Source organism: Silene latifolia, chromosome 3 (genome assembly GCF_048544455.1).
Source record: "Silene latifolia isolate original U9 population chromosome 3, ASM4854445v1, whole genome shotgun sequence".
Taxonomy (NCBI): domain Eukaryota; kingdom Viridiplantae; phylum Streptophyta; class Magnoliopsida; order Caryophyllales; family Caryophyllaceae; genus Silene; species Silene latifolia.
The window spans coordinates 148,383,941-148,399,163 of NC_133528.1; the positions used below are offsets into that span (position 1 = coordinate 148,383,941).

General features: G+C 32.6%; 1 protein-coding gene and 1 long non-coding RNA gene across 2 annotated transcripts; one reads left to right on the forward strand and one right to left on the reverse strand.

Annotated features, from left to right (window-relative positions):
- Positions 1-5,706: 5,706 nt before the first annotated feature.
- Positions 5,707-9,899, forward strand: LOC141649935 (uncharacterized). Its single transcript, XM_074458602.1, has 9 exons — positions 5,707-5,911; positions 6,032-6,119; positions 6,210-6,340; positions 6,456-6,589; positions 6,722-7,208; positions 7,307-7,432; positions 7,733-8,011; positions 8,123-8,883; positions 8,997-9,899. Exons 1-9 carry the CDS (start codon positions 5,707-5,709, stop codon positions 9,897-9,899), a joined length of 3,114 nt encoding a protein of 1,037 aa, XP_074314703.1.
- A 1,163-nt stretch (positions 9,900-11,062) lies between these two features.
- Positions 11,063-13,007, reverse strand: LOC141648401 (uncharacterized). Its single transcript, XR_012546020.1, has 4 exons — positions 12,802-13,007; positions 12,608-12,668; positions 12,408-12,479; positions 11,063-11,308 (listed from the first exon to the last, which is right to left on the reverse strand). It is a non-coding gene; the product is annotated as an uncharacterized LOC141648401 (long non-coding RNA).
- Positions 13,008-15,223: the final 2,216 nt, after the last annotated feature.

Here is a 15,223-nt window from a genome sequence, read left to right on the forward strand (position 1 = left end):
TTTTAATTGTAATTTTCATATTTAATTAGCCGGACAATGTTTACAATATATAAAATAGATTTACAACAAAATTATTGTCAGAGAGTTTATTAGAATACTTGGTCAATAAAAAATTGAAAAGTTGGGCTAAAAACTTCAATTTTATTTTATTTTTAAAAAGATACCTACATAACATTAATCCCATTTATTGTGTGAGACGGTATTATACTGTTGGACGGTTTTATTTTGTAAAAAACAACTCTTATTGTTTAATTACATATAATTTTCTTATCAAAATGGACCGTCTTATAACGTAAGACCGTCTTACACTAAAGTTTTTGTAAATAAAAATATACTTCACATCATAGAAAAATTAGCACATTAAGTATGATGTGAAGTAAATTAATACAAATATTTTTCTATGATGTGAAGTAAATTAATACAAATATGTATGCCGACATAATTAAAAACGAAGAGGCGCATTATAAGCATTGAAAATCCAAAAAAACTCTTAATGACTACCAAGCGATCAACCTACAATTAACAAACATGATCATATAAGAAAACCCAGAAGCAAAGAGCATGATCAGTTGCCTACTATCACTTCAATGCCATTATTAGCAATTCAAAAATTAAACTCACAAAAACAAAGATGCGCATGAATTTATCTATCTTTCTCCATTTTCTATTTCCAAAAATTGGATTTTAATATTTTCCAAAAGTTAGGTATAGTTACAAAGGATAGAATATTGATCGCCGGCGAGGATTAATGCTGCATGTTTCGTTGCTTAGTTAATCGATTCCGGTGAGTAGTAGTAACTTGGTTATTTTCAGCATGTCTGCTTTCGAGTAACATATGAAAACGGATTGAAGTATGGCAACAACCAACGAATGTACCAATGAAAGCCATAATGATCCTATAATTGGTGTTTAGTTTTTGTGATTTGTGACTCATGAAGTCATGAAGGGTGATTGCCTGATTGGGGTTTGTATGGCAATGAGTATTTATAATCCTGCAACTAATTAACTGTAATTACGGAAATTAAGTTACATAATCAAGTTAATTTTGGAATGAATTTCCATGATTTTAGCAACATATCAAAACCTCCTATATTCCTTCCTTCTAAGTATTAACTGCAATTATTGAAAGTGTAATTTTTAAATAAAATGGAATATTCTCTTAATGATGCCATATTCTACGTATTCTTCTCATCCCAGGTAGTTTACTTTTTTTTTTTTTTGCCAGCACTCTAACCCCTTATATTCCTGCCACATCAGACTACAATTAAATTTTGAGATGACACATCAGTAAGCTTGACAACTGCATTAGAGAAATATATGATATTTATAATCCTGCAACTAATTAACTGTAATTACGGAAATTAAGTTACATAATCAAGTTAATTTTGGAATGAATTTCCATGATTTTAGCAACATATCAAAACCTCCTATATTCCTTCCTTCTAAGTATTAACTGCAATTATTGAAAGTGTAATTTTTAAATAAAATGGAATATTCTCTTAATGATGCCATATTCTACGTATTCTTCTCATCCCAGGTAGTTTACTTTTTTTTTTTTTTGCCAGCACTCTAACCCCTTATATTCCTGCCACATCAGACTACAATTAAATTTTGAGATGACACATCAGTAAGCTTGACAACTGCATTAGAGAAATATATGATAATGTATATATGTATCGAATAATTAATAACGTCAAATGTTTTTGCGTCGGTTTTTAAAAATAATAATCCGTATATTACTTTTCTAAACTGAATTTATAAGATCTGAACTTATAGAATCTGAACTGAACTTATAGGATCTAAACTGAATTAAACTTATATGATCTAAACTAAACTTATAGGATCGGATCTGAACTATATTTAACTTATAGGATCTGAAATGAACTTAAGTTAACTGACTTTAAATAAAAAAGAACACGGCGTTAGCATTTGCATTTTTATCAACAATAGGTCTTGGTATAGACGGGTGGAAATAACAAACAAACGGGAAAGCACTCTAATAAAATGGGTAGGGGGGGACAGGTGCCAAAAAGACCCCATGTGCTTCCCACTTTATGGCAAATGGGTATTTTGTGAGGGAAAATGGTATCCGTCTATACGTATAGACGGATAGTGTCCATCTATAATGAGAATTTGTCTTTTATCAATAATAGGAGCTCAATTATACACCTTCAATTATTGTTCATACCTACCGGGCTACCACTTATATGCTCCGTACTAAACTAGCACGAAAAGGCGGAGTAATGAAGAGACAAGTTGCTTGTGAACGCAAAGACTTAATTAATACATACACCAATTCTTATTTCAAATCTTATTTCAACGAGTCTCCCTTGTGACAGGTATATCTGTCATAAGCTTGTAACGGGTCAAGTATTACTCATATGGGTAGATAGAACTAAAATTAAAGTACATAGGGAATCACAAATAATTTGTCTTATTTACCCATATGAGTTTTATTTGAGTCGTCATAAGCTTGTGACGGATATCGTTCATCACAAATGAGAATTTGTGTTCCTATTTAAGATCGTCTTATTTAAGATGACCTTCAAACCCGATTAAAATAGAGCTGAACATAAAAAAAAGGTCATGAGAGATCTTAAGCAAGATCAACGGTTCAATCCAACGACTTACTCCTTACTAGTCTAGTGGGGAGACGCGGAGTAATGAAGAAACAAGTCTGTTGTGAACGCAATAACTCCTAATTAATATGGACGTATCATTTCGTATAATTTTTTTTAGGAAAATGATAAATACAGCCCTTACGGTTGTATTTAAAGTGTTAAAAAAAAAATGAAAACCTTAAATCAAGCATTAATGACATCAATTTACGCGTAATTGTGTCTTAAATACCTAATTTAATTCTATTTTGGAAAGTAATTTAGTTCTTAAATACAGCCCTAAGGACTGCATTTATCATTACCCTTTTTTTTAATGCTCATGGTTAAAATGTTTGCTGGTGGAGCTAGGCGCCAACATTGACGGTTGAGTTTTTTTAAAGTTTTTAGTTAAATTTTTAGAATTTTTTTCAAGTGTTCTTTATATATTACTCCCTCCATTGAACTTTACTTTACATGTTTGCTTTATTACGTTTGCCAACGCGATTTTTACGCGGTAAATATCTTTAGCTACGTATATGTAAGAATTATAAAAGTTAGATATTTTTAAAGTACTCTTAAAAACGAATCAAATAAGATCCCATGTGAATATATTTTAACTTTATCGAGAGAAAATTGAAGTTAAATATCCGCTTGTGAATAGTGTGTAAAAGAGAAATATGCAAAGTGGAGCTGAATGGAGGGAGTATTACCCATCCGCTCCCCCTAAATTTTTTCACCTCTAAGCTCAAATCCTGACTCCCCCATTGTTTGCTTTTGGGATTTACTTGAAAAAGCCCGTCTTGCTTTAGATCGCCTTATTTTAGATCGCAATAAGACATCTCACAAGTGAGAAACACATGGGTGGTGGGACACCCCCATGTGCTTTCCCACTCACACCCTAAATGTGTTTTTTGTGAGAGAAAATGGTATCCGTCTGATAATTTCAGACAAATATGACGGTTTGAAATAAAAATTTGTGTACTTGAAAAAATAATTTCAAGAGAACCCCACAATGCGGTCCGGATTCTCTCCATTACTGGAAAAGAAATGGATGTCCATTGCTTTTAAACGGTGTAGATTAACTCTCGAGACGATCTAGTGGTTGTAATTATTTCATCAAAATAATGTTTAAATGAATGGAGAGAGAAAATATATTAGAATAAGAGTGTATTAAAGAGGTAATGGAGAGAAAGTAATGAAGATGATCCAAATTCCCCACAATGGCGTGTGGTAGAAATACGCAAGATGAGGAGCTTAATCATACATATTCAATTATTTTTCAGTCCCATCTATATATATATAAAAGAATTAGGTAAAACCGCTGATGTGGCGCAATGTGGTGCAAGAATTAGTGTTTTGAAGGCCTCACATTGCATCTCACCAAAACATCTTTGTTTTAACCAATTACCTTTCATGGAGGTCTCCACATCAGCCAAAATTTTTTTTTAAAAAAAAAAAAAAATTAATAATCTGCTATTTGCTTCGAAAATATCAGAAGCCATAATGAAGAATAATCTGCTATTTGCTTCGAAAATATCATTAATAATCTGCTATTTGCTTCGAAAATATCAGAAGCCATAATGAAGAATAATCTGCTATTTGCTTCGAAAATATCAGAAGCCATAATGAAATTTATTTTTTTTCACCTCTTTTTTTGATCTTCTATTTGCTTCCCTGGATTACTTTTTGAGAAAATAAACTCCTAATACCAATAAACCTAATTAAATTACAACCAGTATCCTATTGAAATTACAATCAATTGAAAATGCTATTAAAGATACATCATTACCCCTAATTTCAGCCAATAAATTTATTTTTTTAAAAAAAAAAAAAAAATTCTGTAATCACGCCATCTATTATCTGCCATAATGAAGTTTATTTTTTTCAAGGTTTTTCGAAAATATCAAAGCCATTCACCTCTTTTTTTTATCTTCTATTTGCTTCCCTGGATAACTTTTTGACAAAATAAAATCCTAATACCAATAAACCTAATTAAATTACAACCACTATCCTATTCAAATTACAATCAATTGAAAATGCTATTAAAGATACATCATTACCCCTAATTTAAATTTCCAATGTATATCGGGAATTGCAATCGACATTCACCTCTTTTATTGTTCTTATAATTTCTCCTATAAAATTGTTTTTCAAACCTGGATCAACAACATCAACCTGTGAACGTGAAACACCCAAAAAAAAATACCTGTCAAACACCCAAAAAAAATAAAAACTCTTTAATTTCTCAACAACTTAATCTCCATTGCAAATATTTAATCTCCATTGCAAATATGGCTATGACAAATTTTCTTACCATTAGCGATCTCAAATACGGAGTTAGAGCCACTCAGATGAACGTAAGAGTTGCTCACAAGTGATCAAGACCAGAATTTTCCAACAAAAACAATTTAGCCAACAAATACAATAACGACGATAAGAAGAAACCCGTGGACGCAATTGAAGCAATTGAATTATTGTTTGTGGATGCAAAAGTACGTATTATTGTTGCCTATATATATTTTTGCATTCAGATTTTTTTTTCGTGAGTTTGTAACAGTAAGCTTCAGTTCATTATTTTCACAGTACCCTTTCAATATTTCAGAGCAGCCCTTTGATTTTTTTTTTTTTTTTTATAATTGTTTACCGACAAAATGTCAATTGAATTTGGTGTTAAAAGAGCAATTGGATCAATTCTGGTCAGCCTAATTTTTCATAATACTCAGGGCCTAAAAATCGATTTCTCTTATGTAGATCCTAATAATCACTATGTTGATCCTAATAATCGAATAATTTTCTTAGTTTATCCTAAAAATCGAATTTTAATGCCATCGAATAATAATAACAGCCCGACTTAGTAAAATATATCAAGACCAAGTTTTAGTAAAATAATGTACACTTGAAACTTCATTAAGTTTTTACTTTCTTAAAATTAGCTATCACTAAGATAAGCACTTCAAGAAAACATGGAACTCTGACATCATAATGTTGGAGGTATAAAATCAGAGTGTTATTTTTTAGTTACTTTTTTTTTCCTTATTACTAATATTTATATTATTATTTTTCCTTTAACTAGAATGAGTGTATCCAAGCAACAATACGTAAGCGATTAATGTCCCACTTTGGACCAAAGCTTACTGTCGGTGAAGTTTATACTATTCGCAACTTAACCGTAGACAACAACACAGGCCTAGATAAGGCAACCCCTCACCCTTTGCGTTTAAAATTTGAGTTTTCGACAAGAGTCCAACCCACTCAGGATCCAACAATACCTACTAGCATATATCGTTTTGCAAGATTCAATGATATATTGGATGGTATAATTCCCGGGACGCAATATATAGGTATGAATCTTCAATTGTAAGATTTTATTACTTTATTTAGATTTCTTTGAAAAACCTACTCATTTATATTAATTCCAATTTTGCAATTTCCAGATGTAATAGGGAAACTATATGAAATTGGTCCCATTACAGAAACTCCAAATAAGCATCTCTGTCGCACAATTAAGCTAGAAGACTATGAGTAAGTTCATCAGTACTGTATCTTTTGGAAAATATGAGTGCTTCATAAATTATCTATTATTTAACTAAATTATTTTGGCTTTTATTTCAGGGGAAACCAACTTTCGTGCACATTGTGGGGAACATTCACGGATCAAGTACCAGCACTCATATCCAAGCTTCCAAACCCAGAGCAATCAAAAGTGATTGTCATCCAATGTGCGCAAACAAAAAAATATGAAGGTACTATATAATACGTCATATAATCGTTATATATATATATATATATATATATATATACATATATATTAAAATAAATTAAGACTTTTCCATTTCCCATTTTTTTTAAATATTCTAGGTACATGGCGGATCCAGACCACTTTTAATGCAACAGTTTTTAACGTCAACCCCGATATACCTGAAGTGACAGAATTTCAGCCAACGTATATTTTCTTCCTCTTATTTGACATATTTTTGGGCGAACAAGGGCAGGTGATTTTATCTTTTACTTTATTTAACATTTTAAAATATCTGTTATATTCTTTATCTCTTCTAATTTTGATACTTAACTCCATCTAATTAAATAACGTTTTTTTTATAGCTGTTTATACAATTGAATTCCAGAAGCGTGGTCTACCGCATGCCCATATTTTGCTCTTTTTACAAAGGGATGACAAGTTCCCAGAAGCCGTGGATGTTGATCGTATTATAAGTGCTGAAATTCCAGACCCCCTAGAAAACCCAGCCCTTTATACAGCAGTTAAGGATTGTATGATTCATGGCCCATGTGGAGAACTTAACCCAGATTCGCCATGCATGATTGATGGAATTTGCTCGAAAAAATTCCCTAAGAAGTTTAATGAGAGAACTACTGTAGATGGCGATGGTTATCCAGTTTATAAGAGAAGGGACAATGGAAGAACAATTGAAAAAAATCGTAAAACGGTTGATAACAGATATGTTGTTCCATACAATGCAGATTCGTTGTTGAAATATCGTGCTCACATTAATGTGGAATGGTGCAACCAAGCAAGATCAATTAAGTACTTATTCAAATACATTAATAAAGGATTTGACCGTGTCACTGTTAGTGCGACTCGCAGCAATACTGGTAATCGACCGTATCTATCTAATTTCTTTGTCATGATTTTTGACTCAAAATATTTAAATTAAATGTCTTATTAAGAACCTTTTTTTTCTTTCGAATAGGTAGTCAAGACCCAAATGATGATGATCAAATACAACAATACTACGACTGCCGTTACATTTCACCATGTGAAGCTGTTTGGAGAATTTTTTCATTTCCTATTCAATATAGGACCCCCCCGTTGAAAGGTTAGATTATCACCTACCTAATGAGCAAAATGTTATTTTCCATGATGATGATCCAATCGACGAAGTGGTCGAAAGGTCTTCCGGAGGTAGAACAAAATTCACGGCTTGGTTGGAATATAATAATCTGAATTCTGATGGTAGAGATCTAACATATTGGGAGTTTCCACAAAAATATGTGTGGAAAAAAAAAAAGGAGATGGACTCCAAGGGAAAGAGGATTTACTCTTGGCCGAATGTATCATATGTCTCCAAATGGGGGTGAGAGGTACTATTTGAGAACTCTACTGAACTTTGTTAAAGGACCGAAATCATATGAAGATATTAGAACTGTAAATGGTTTCCCTCACCCAACTTTCAAAGAGGCTTGCTACGCTTTAGGCTTACTTGGTGATGATAAAGAGTATATTGATGCCATTGAGGAAGCGAGTTTTTGGGGGACAGGATTCTATCTTAGGAACCTTTTCGCAACTCTTTTGCTCACTAATAGCTTAGTGAAGCCAGAATTAGTTTGGGAAAAGACGTGGAAGTTATTATCTGATGATATCTTATACAGAAGACGAACGGAACTACGTAACCCAGGTAGTTTGTCAACTATGCTTTAAAAATATATTAATTTTATTTTAGTTTATAATAAAGTAACTTTCTCTTTGTATATATTGAAATACAACATATTTTTCTTTGTGTATGCAGAACTCCAGCTAACAGACGAGCAGTTACAGAATTATACACTTTCCAAAATTGAATCATGGTTGCAACGAAATGGTAGTTCATTGCGTAAGTTTGACAACATGCCATATCCAGACATTGACATTCTTGCAACGTGCTCGAATAGGCTCTTGGCAGATGAGTTATCTTATGATAAGGATGCTTTGAAGAATGAACATGAAGTGCTCACTTCTTCAATGACCGATGAACAGAAGTCAATTTATAGACAAATCATGTATTCTGTTCAAAATGGTCAAGGTGGTGTATACTTTGTTTATGTGTATGGGGGAACAGGTAAGACATTCTTATGGAAGACCTTATGCGCTGCAATAAGGTCCAAAGGTGAGATCGTTATAGCTGTGGCCTCAAGTGGCATTGCATCTATCCTTCTTCCCGGAGGGCGAACAGCCCACGCACAACTAAGTATACCTATTAATGTTGATGAAAACTCAACCTGTCATGGAATACGACCAGGAACGGATTTGGCGGAGCTATTAATAAGAGCAAAGCTTATTATATGGGACGAGGCACCTATGGTTAATCGTTATTGTTTTGAAGCTCTTGATAGAAGCTTGAGAGATATCATGAGAACTTCATCGCAAGGGGACCCTGAAAAACCCTTCGGAGGAAAAGTTGTTGTCTTTGGCGGTGATTTTCGACAAATCTTGCCTGTTGTACCCAAAGGAAGCAGGCAAGATATTGTAGGTGCTGCTATCAGTTCTTCTCCTTTATGGAGATATTGTAAGGTTAGACTCTTTTTAAAAAAAAATCTATCTTAGACTTCTACTATTACTGATTCACTAATCAATTTTACTTAGTAATTCAATCTTGACTCTTTTATTCCATTATAAAAATCCAGGTTTTGAAGCTCACAAAAAATATGAGACTTCAGGTTGGAAGTGCACGGTCAGATGTTGATGAGATTAGAGAATTCTCGAAGTGGATTCTAGAAGTTGGCGATGGGTTAGCTGGTGGGCCAAATGATGGTGTAGCTAGCATTGAATTACCTGATGATATACTTTTACATCCGGGTGAAGATCCAATAGCTACAATTGTAGACAGCACGTACCCATCTTTTAAAGATCACCTAGGTGACCCTCAGTACTTCACTGAAAGAGCTGTACTAGCACCTACTCACGATGTTGTCGAATCGGTGAACGACTATGTCTTGGATAAAATTCAAAAGGAAGAAATTGTTTATCTAAGCTCTGATGAAATTAGCAAGGAAGAGACGAATTGTGGGGTAAGAGAACTCTACTCTACTGAGTTTCTGAACTCTATCAGATGTTCTGGTTTACCCAATCACATCTTGAAACTCAAGGTTGGAGCTATAGTCATGCTTCTTAGAAACATCGACCAAGCAAATGGGTTGTGCAATGGCACCCGACTCGAGGTAAATCATCTAGGAAAACGCGTTATAAGTGCAACTGTTATTTCTGGCAGTCATATTGGTAGTAAGGTCTATATTCCCCGAATCACCTTGACACCTTCCGACAATACTAGGTTTCCAATAAAGTTTGAAAGAAGACAATTTCCTTTAGCCGTTTGCTTTGCAATGACTATTAACAAAAGTCAAGGGCAATCACTATCCCGTGTTGGACTTTATCTACCTCGACCGGTCTTTACCCACGGCCAATTGTACGTTGCTATATCTAGGGTTACAAGTAAGAAAGGTTTAAAAGTCCTTCTTCTGGATGAAGAAGGAGGGATGTCTAATACAACAACTAATGTTGTTTACAAGGAGATTTTCGATAGACTTTAATTTTTTTCTTATATTTTCCTAAGTTGATACAGATCCATTGTAGTTATTGTTCTTGAACCTTTTTTTATTAAGTTAACGTTTATTTGTAATTCTGTTAGTTATCAATTCTTGGTATTAATTATCAATTTCTTAGATTTAGTTTCTTCTTCTAATACATATGACAGCAATGACCAACATTAAAGAACAAAAACAAAAACTTAATGAAATAATTTCTACAACAATTATCATGCCATATTCAATAATCATGCCGATATGATATTTTAGCCTTCCAAACAACCTTAATCGCTTTATGATTGAATTAAAATGATACAGACAGATCAACATTGAACGATTATTCCTCAAAACTAAGTAACAATTTCATCACTTAATCAGTTATCAAATAAAAAATACCAGCAATTAATTTTAGGATGTTTATAAATTTACAGGATTTAATACACACATATCGGTAACAAAGAAAATTTTTATAATCACAATTGAAATAGATCATGATAAACACCACAATGAACTATAGATCAAATGGATGAAGAGAATCAGATTCCAATTCCGATTCTGCTTCCGATTCAGATAATGTGCAAGTTTGATTGAAGGAATTCATGAATGTTCATGCAACCAATTAAGTCATAATGTAGTTCAGCTAACTACTTCTTCCTTAAATTAGGGTTGACTCACCTATGAGTAACTGCCAAGCATTAGAGATGTAAATTGATTCGATATTCCGAAGAAAATAAATCAAAACGCAATTAAAAATCAATGACCAAATTGTTTATATTAAACTGGCTTTAAAAATGACCAGCTTATCTTATACACTACAATTGTGTATGAGTTTTCACATGGAAACATTCAAAGCCTTCACAACTCGGCCAAATTTAATAAGAGCGTATGTCAAATGCAACAATGGTATATAGGTATCCAAACTTTGGCCAAAAACTACTTGTGAAAAAGAACAAGGCAACGGTAGTTGGTGTAAATATCAATGTATCATGAGTTAATTTGCAATTCCACAACAGTTTAGTAGCGATGCACATAAACATACACAAACTGCCCAACAGGATCCGAAGATATAAAAATGAGATACTTAAAAGCTTGCCATATAGTTCAAAAAATAAACGGAATATTCAGGAAACCAACTGTACATTAGCAGAAAACAGAGTAGACGAAAATGAGATCATATTCACACCATCTAACCTTTTTATAGGAATTGGTTGCATAGAAATACCACGTCAACTGACGATGATAAACCCGTCAAACTCACGACCATACGCAGACAACCCCTTCCTTATCAGAAGTAGCCAATATTTTTCCAAGACCACTCCAATTGCAGCACAAAACAGGAGCCGCGTGTTCTCTTAAAGTAGCAACTATGTCGCCCTTCTGAATTGACCAAATATACACAGACCCATCTGCAGAACCTGCAGCAACATAGTTATCATCTGGGCTGATGCAAGATCTACTCCAATTATATGCTATCCGATTCTGTTAGTTATCAATTCTTGGTATTAATTATCAATTTCTTAGATTTAGTTTCTTCTTCTAATACGTATGACAACAATGACCAACATTAAAGAAAAAAAACAAAAACCTAATGAAATAATTTCTACAACAATTATCATGCCATATTCAATAATCATGCCGATATGATATTTTAGCCTTCCAAACAACCTTAATCGCTTTATGATTGAATTAAAATGATACAAACAAATCAACATTGTCTTAGATTTTTCTTATTTTGATACACTTATTTTGATACACTATTCGCTTAATATAAACATACTTGCGTTGATGATTGAATTAAAATGATACCAACACTTAGAGAAATCAAGATATTAGCTTAATATAAAATGATACCAGCACTTAGAGAACACAGTTTCAATTTGATAAGGTTAGGACAATTGACGGTATACATAGCTAAATTTGTCAAATAGTCAAATCACATATTCATTTTGATACCCCCAACAGTTTTGAAAGAACACAGTTTCAGCCTATTTTCTCAGGTATCATCCACCACAAGTCAACAGTTAGGGTCAACTCTAATATCGTCTCAATTCACCACAAAACAAAGTATACGACATTAAATAGCTCTCTCAACCAACAGCAAGCCTTGACAGACATTGAAGTACCAAAAAATAAAAACCATCGATTAAATTTGAAACAAGAATGTATAATTAAACTCCGCAGCTATAAATCAAACAATATAAGATGAAGAAAGAAAGAGTAAAATAAAAATACATTACACCAGCCGCCTGTTTTTAGACGGTATCACAATGTGAGACGGAATCATTTCACTAAATAACAATTCACTCAAAATTAACTCCTTTCTCTAATCAAACCAAACATAACAAACACAATTATTCCTATGTAAGTCAATTTTACACTAACAAACACAGTCATTTTGCCTTAACATAGCACATAACATATCATGTGTCTTTCAAAAGCAGTACTGATTTACCGGAAATAAAAAAAATAAAAAATAAAAAATTAAGGCAAAAATGTTAATCAGAAAAAACTAACCTTGATCTACAATAATAACCTTAATATCAACAGATCCATCACTTTAGAAGTTGTGTAGTTCCTTTTCAACAACTTCCAACAACATGCAATTAAAAAAAAACAATTACAGTACAAATTTAAAAACTTTCCATACTACTTTACGGCAATTTTTTTTTTTAAAAAAAAATTAAGACAAGAATTGTAGATCATAGAAAACAAACCTTGATCTACAATAATGACCTTAATATCAACCGATCCTCCATTTTAGTAGATCTGGAATTCCTTTGCAACAATATCCAACAACATGCAATGATAAAAAAACGATTATAGTACAAAATAAAAAACAATTACTACTTTACCGTAATTAAAAAAATAAAAAAAAATTAGACAAAATTGTAAATCAGAGTAAACAAACCTTGATATTCAATAATAAATCAACCATTTTCACCATTTTTGAGAACGAAGGATAGAAGAATCTTGAATAATCTTCAATAGCAAAGTTTGAATGATGGATCTGTTCATTTTGATGAAGATTGAAGGGAAGGTTGATGACATTTTTGAGAAGGCGATAAAGACGAGGTTGAAATGTTGTCCTTTTTTTTTTTTCAGATTTTTTGATAATTAATGAAATGGTGAAACTGTTAGATTTTTTGATAATTAAAGACGAGGTTGAAATGTAATGAAATCTCTAGAAACTTGGACGAAATGGTCAAACTGTTAGATTTGTTTGGGTTCTTTAAATTGGGCTCTAACCACGGCCCAGTTTAAAATGAAATTGTTGCATAGGTATTTCCGACCTCTAAACACGACATAGAAACTTAAAGTACTTAAATTTTTAAGTTATAATTTCCTTTTTCAACTATATCTTAATTGTTTTATTTTAATCCCGTCTTACAATTTTTACTCCTATTAACATTATCATGTGTTATTTTATTAGTTTACTTATCTCAAATTTCTCAAATTTGAATGTTATAATTTCTATATATATACTATTAAATAGTACACATGTTCAGTAATTAAAATTGGTTATATAATTATTTTCAATTCGCCTTCGATTAATATTGTTTTTTACTTCTCCTTTTTTTTTAAGATTAAATTCATTGTGTCTTCAATCTCTTCAATTAGCCATTATCAGATGGAGCAAAAGGAGAATTCACTATGGGCTAAGACGGAGCCCATTAGACGGACCCAATAATATTTACTTAGCTAACATAAGTAATCTTAATCATGATCTATAATTATTTTTTATTAATTTCATTATCATTTTTACTCAAAAATGTACAATTGAGAGACAGTTTCTTGAGAGACATATAATCTTTTGCTCAATTTAAGATCAATGATTTACTGAAAACACATTAAAAAATTAAAACACTTCTTATTAATACATTAAAACACCTTTTAATGAAAACACCATCAAACTTTATTTTAATTTTTATTTAATTATTTTCGGTCATCCTATGAATAAGACTAATTATAAAAATATTCGTTGAGTTTTTTAACTTTATTATTAACATTCTTTAAAAAAATAAACGTGTTCAACAAATAAAATGCAATTATCATCCTCTTACAAAATGAATAAACATAACCCGTGATTTTTCACGGGTCTAACACTAGTCACCCTCTAAAATTAATGTTCAGTCCTACCACTTAACCCCCAACTAAACTAGTGGGGACTGGGGACCGAGGAGACGCGAAGTAATGACCAACAGCTGAAACAAATTAATGGTCATATATGAGATCAACATTTTGTTAGATCAATAAATTAATTCAGTATATTACATAGAATAACGATCACACAAAGTAGGACATTAGAATGAGCAAAGATCCTCTCTATTTTCTTCTCTCCATTTTCTCTCACAATCTCATATTATATTAGTATTCCACATTTATCTCATCTATCACTTGCACCATTAGATCATAGTAAAGTATAATCTGGACCGCTAAAAAAAAAATGGAAGGAAATGGAGAAGAGAAGAAGTGGAGAGAATCTAAATTGCATTACAATGACCCTAATTAATGGATCTTCTCTATTTTCTCTCACAATCTATTTGAATAATAATTACCCCTTTTACTCTCATTTTTCCTTTATTTTTATGCGTAAATTTAGAACCATTAGATGTTGTCAAAATGCCGCGCCATTGATAGGAATTTGTTAATCACAAAATCTCATTGAAGACGGATATCCGTCGCAAGCTTGTGACGGATATATTATCAGCTCAAGAGAGCCGTTGCCAAGAGGTCTTCCACCCGTTGAAGACTTCCACAAAATAAGGCACCATATCTTGTTTACACCATATTATTTCCTTCTGTATTTAGGTATATTCTTGCTGTAATTATCTTAGTGCATCTTTGTATATATAGTCTAATCGTGTAAAGCAATAGGCAACTGACAGTGAATATAATTTACCCTTCTCCAATTTATAATATGGTATCAGAGCGGGTGAACAACACGAGGGGCTCTACCTTTTAAACGGTGTCCGAAATACTAAGGCCCATGCTCACACAGCCGGAACTGACCATTCAAAGGAACTTTGGCACCGAAGGTTGGGACACCCCTCTTCCAACATTTCCCGTTTTTTACCTTTTCTTAATAATAAATCGTCTCAAACTTGTGATACTTTTCATAGTAAGACTTGTGATATTTGTCTACGCGCGAAGCAAACTCGCGAACATTTTAATTCAAGTACTAGTCATGCTAGTGCACCATTTGATCTTATTCACTGCGACCTTTGGGGGCCATACTCCGAAAATGCCTCTTGTGGGTCTACTTTTTTCTTAACTATAGTCGATGATTTTTCCCGTTCAACGTGGGTCTATCTTTTACGTCACAAAAGTGA

Bases quoted from the DNA above. Each gene is read 5' to 3' on its own strand.
- LOC141649935 (XM_074458602.1), top strand. From the start codon at position 5,707: ATGTCCCACTTTGGACCAAAGCTTACTGTCGGTGAAGTTTATACTATT. The intron at 6,590-6,721 runs GTGATTTTATCT...ATTGAATTCCAG, and splicing joins TTTTGGGCGAACAAGGGCAG to AAGCGTGGTCTACCGCATGC. The intron at 8,012-8,122 runs GTAGTTTGTCAA...TTGTGTATGCAG, and splicing joins AACGGAACTACGTAACCCAG to AACTCCAGCTAACAGACGAG.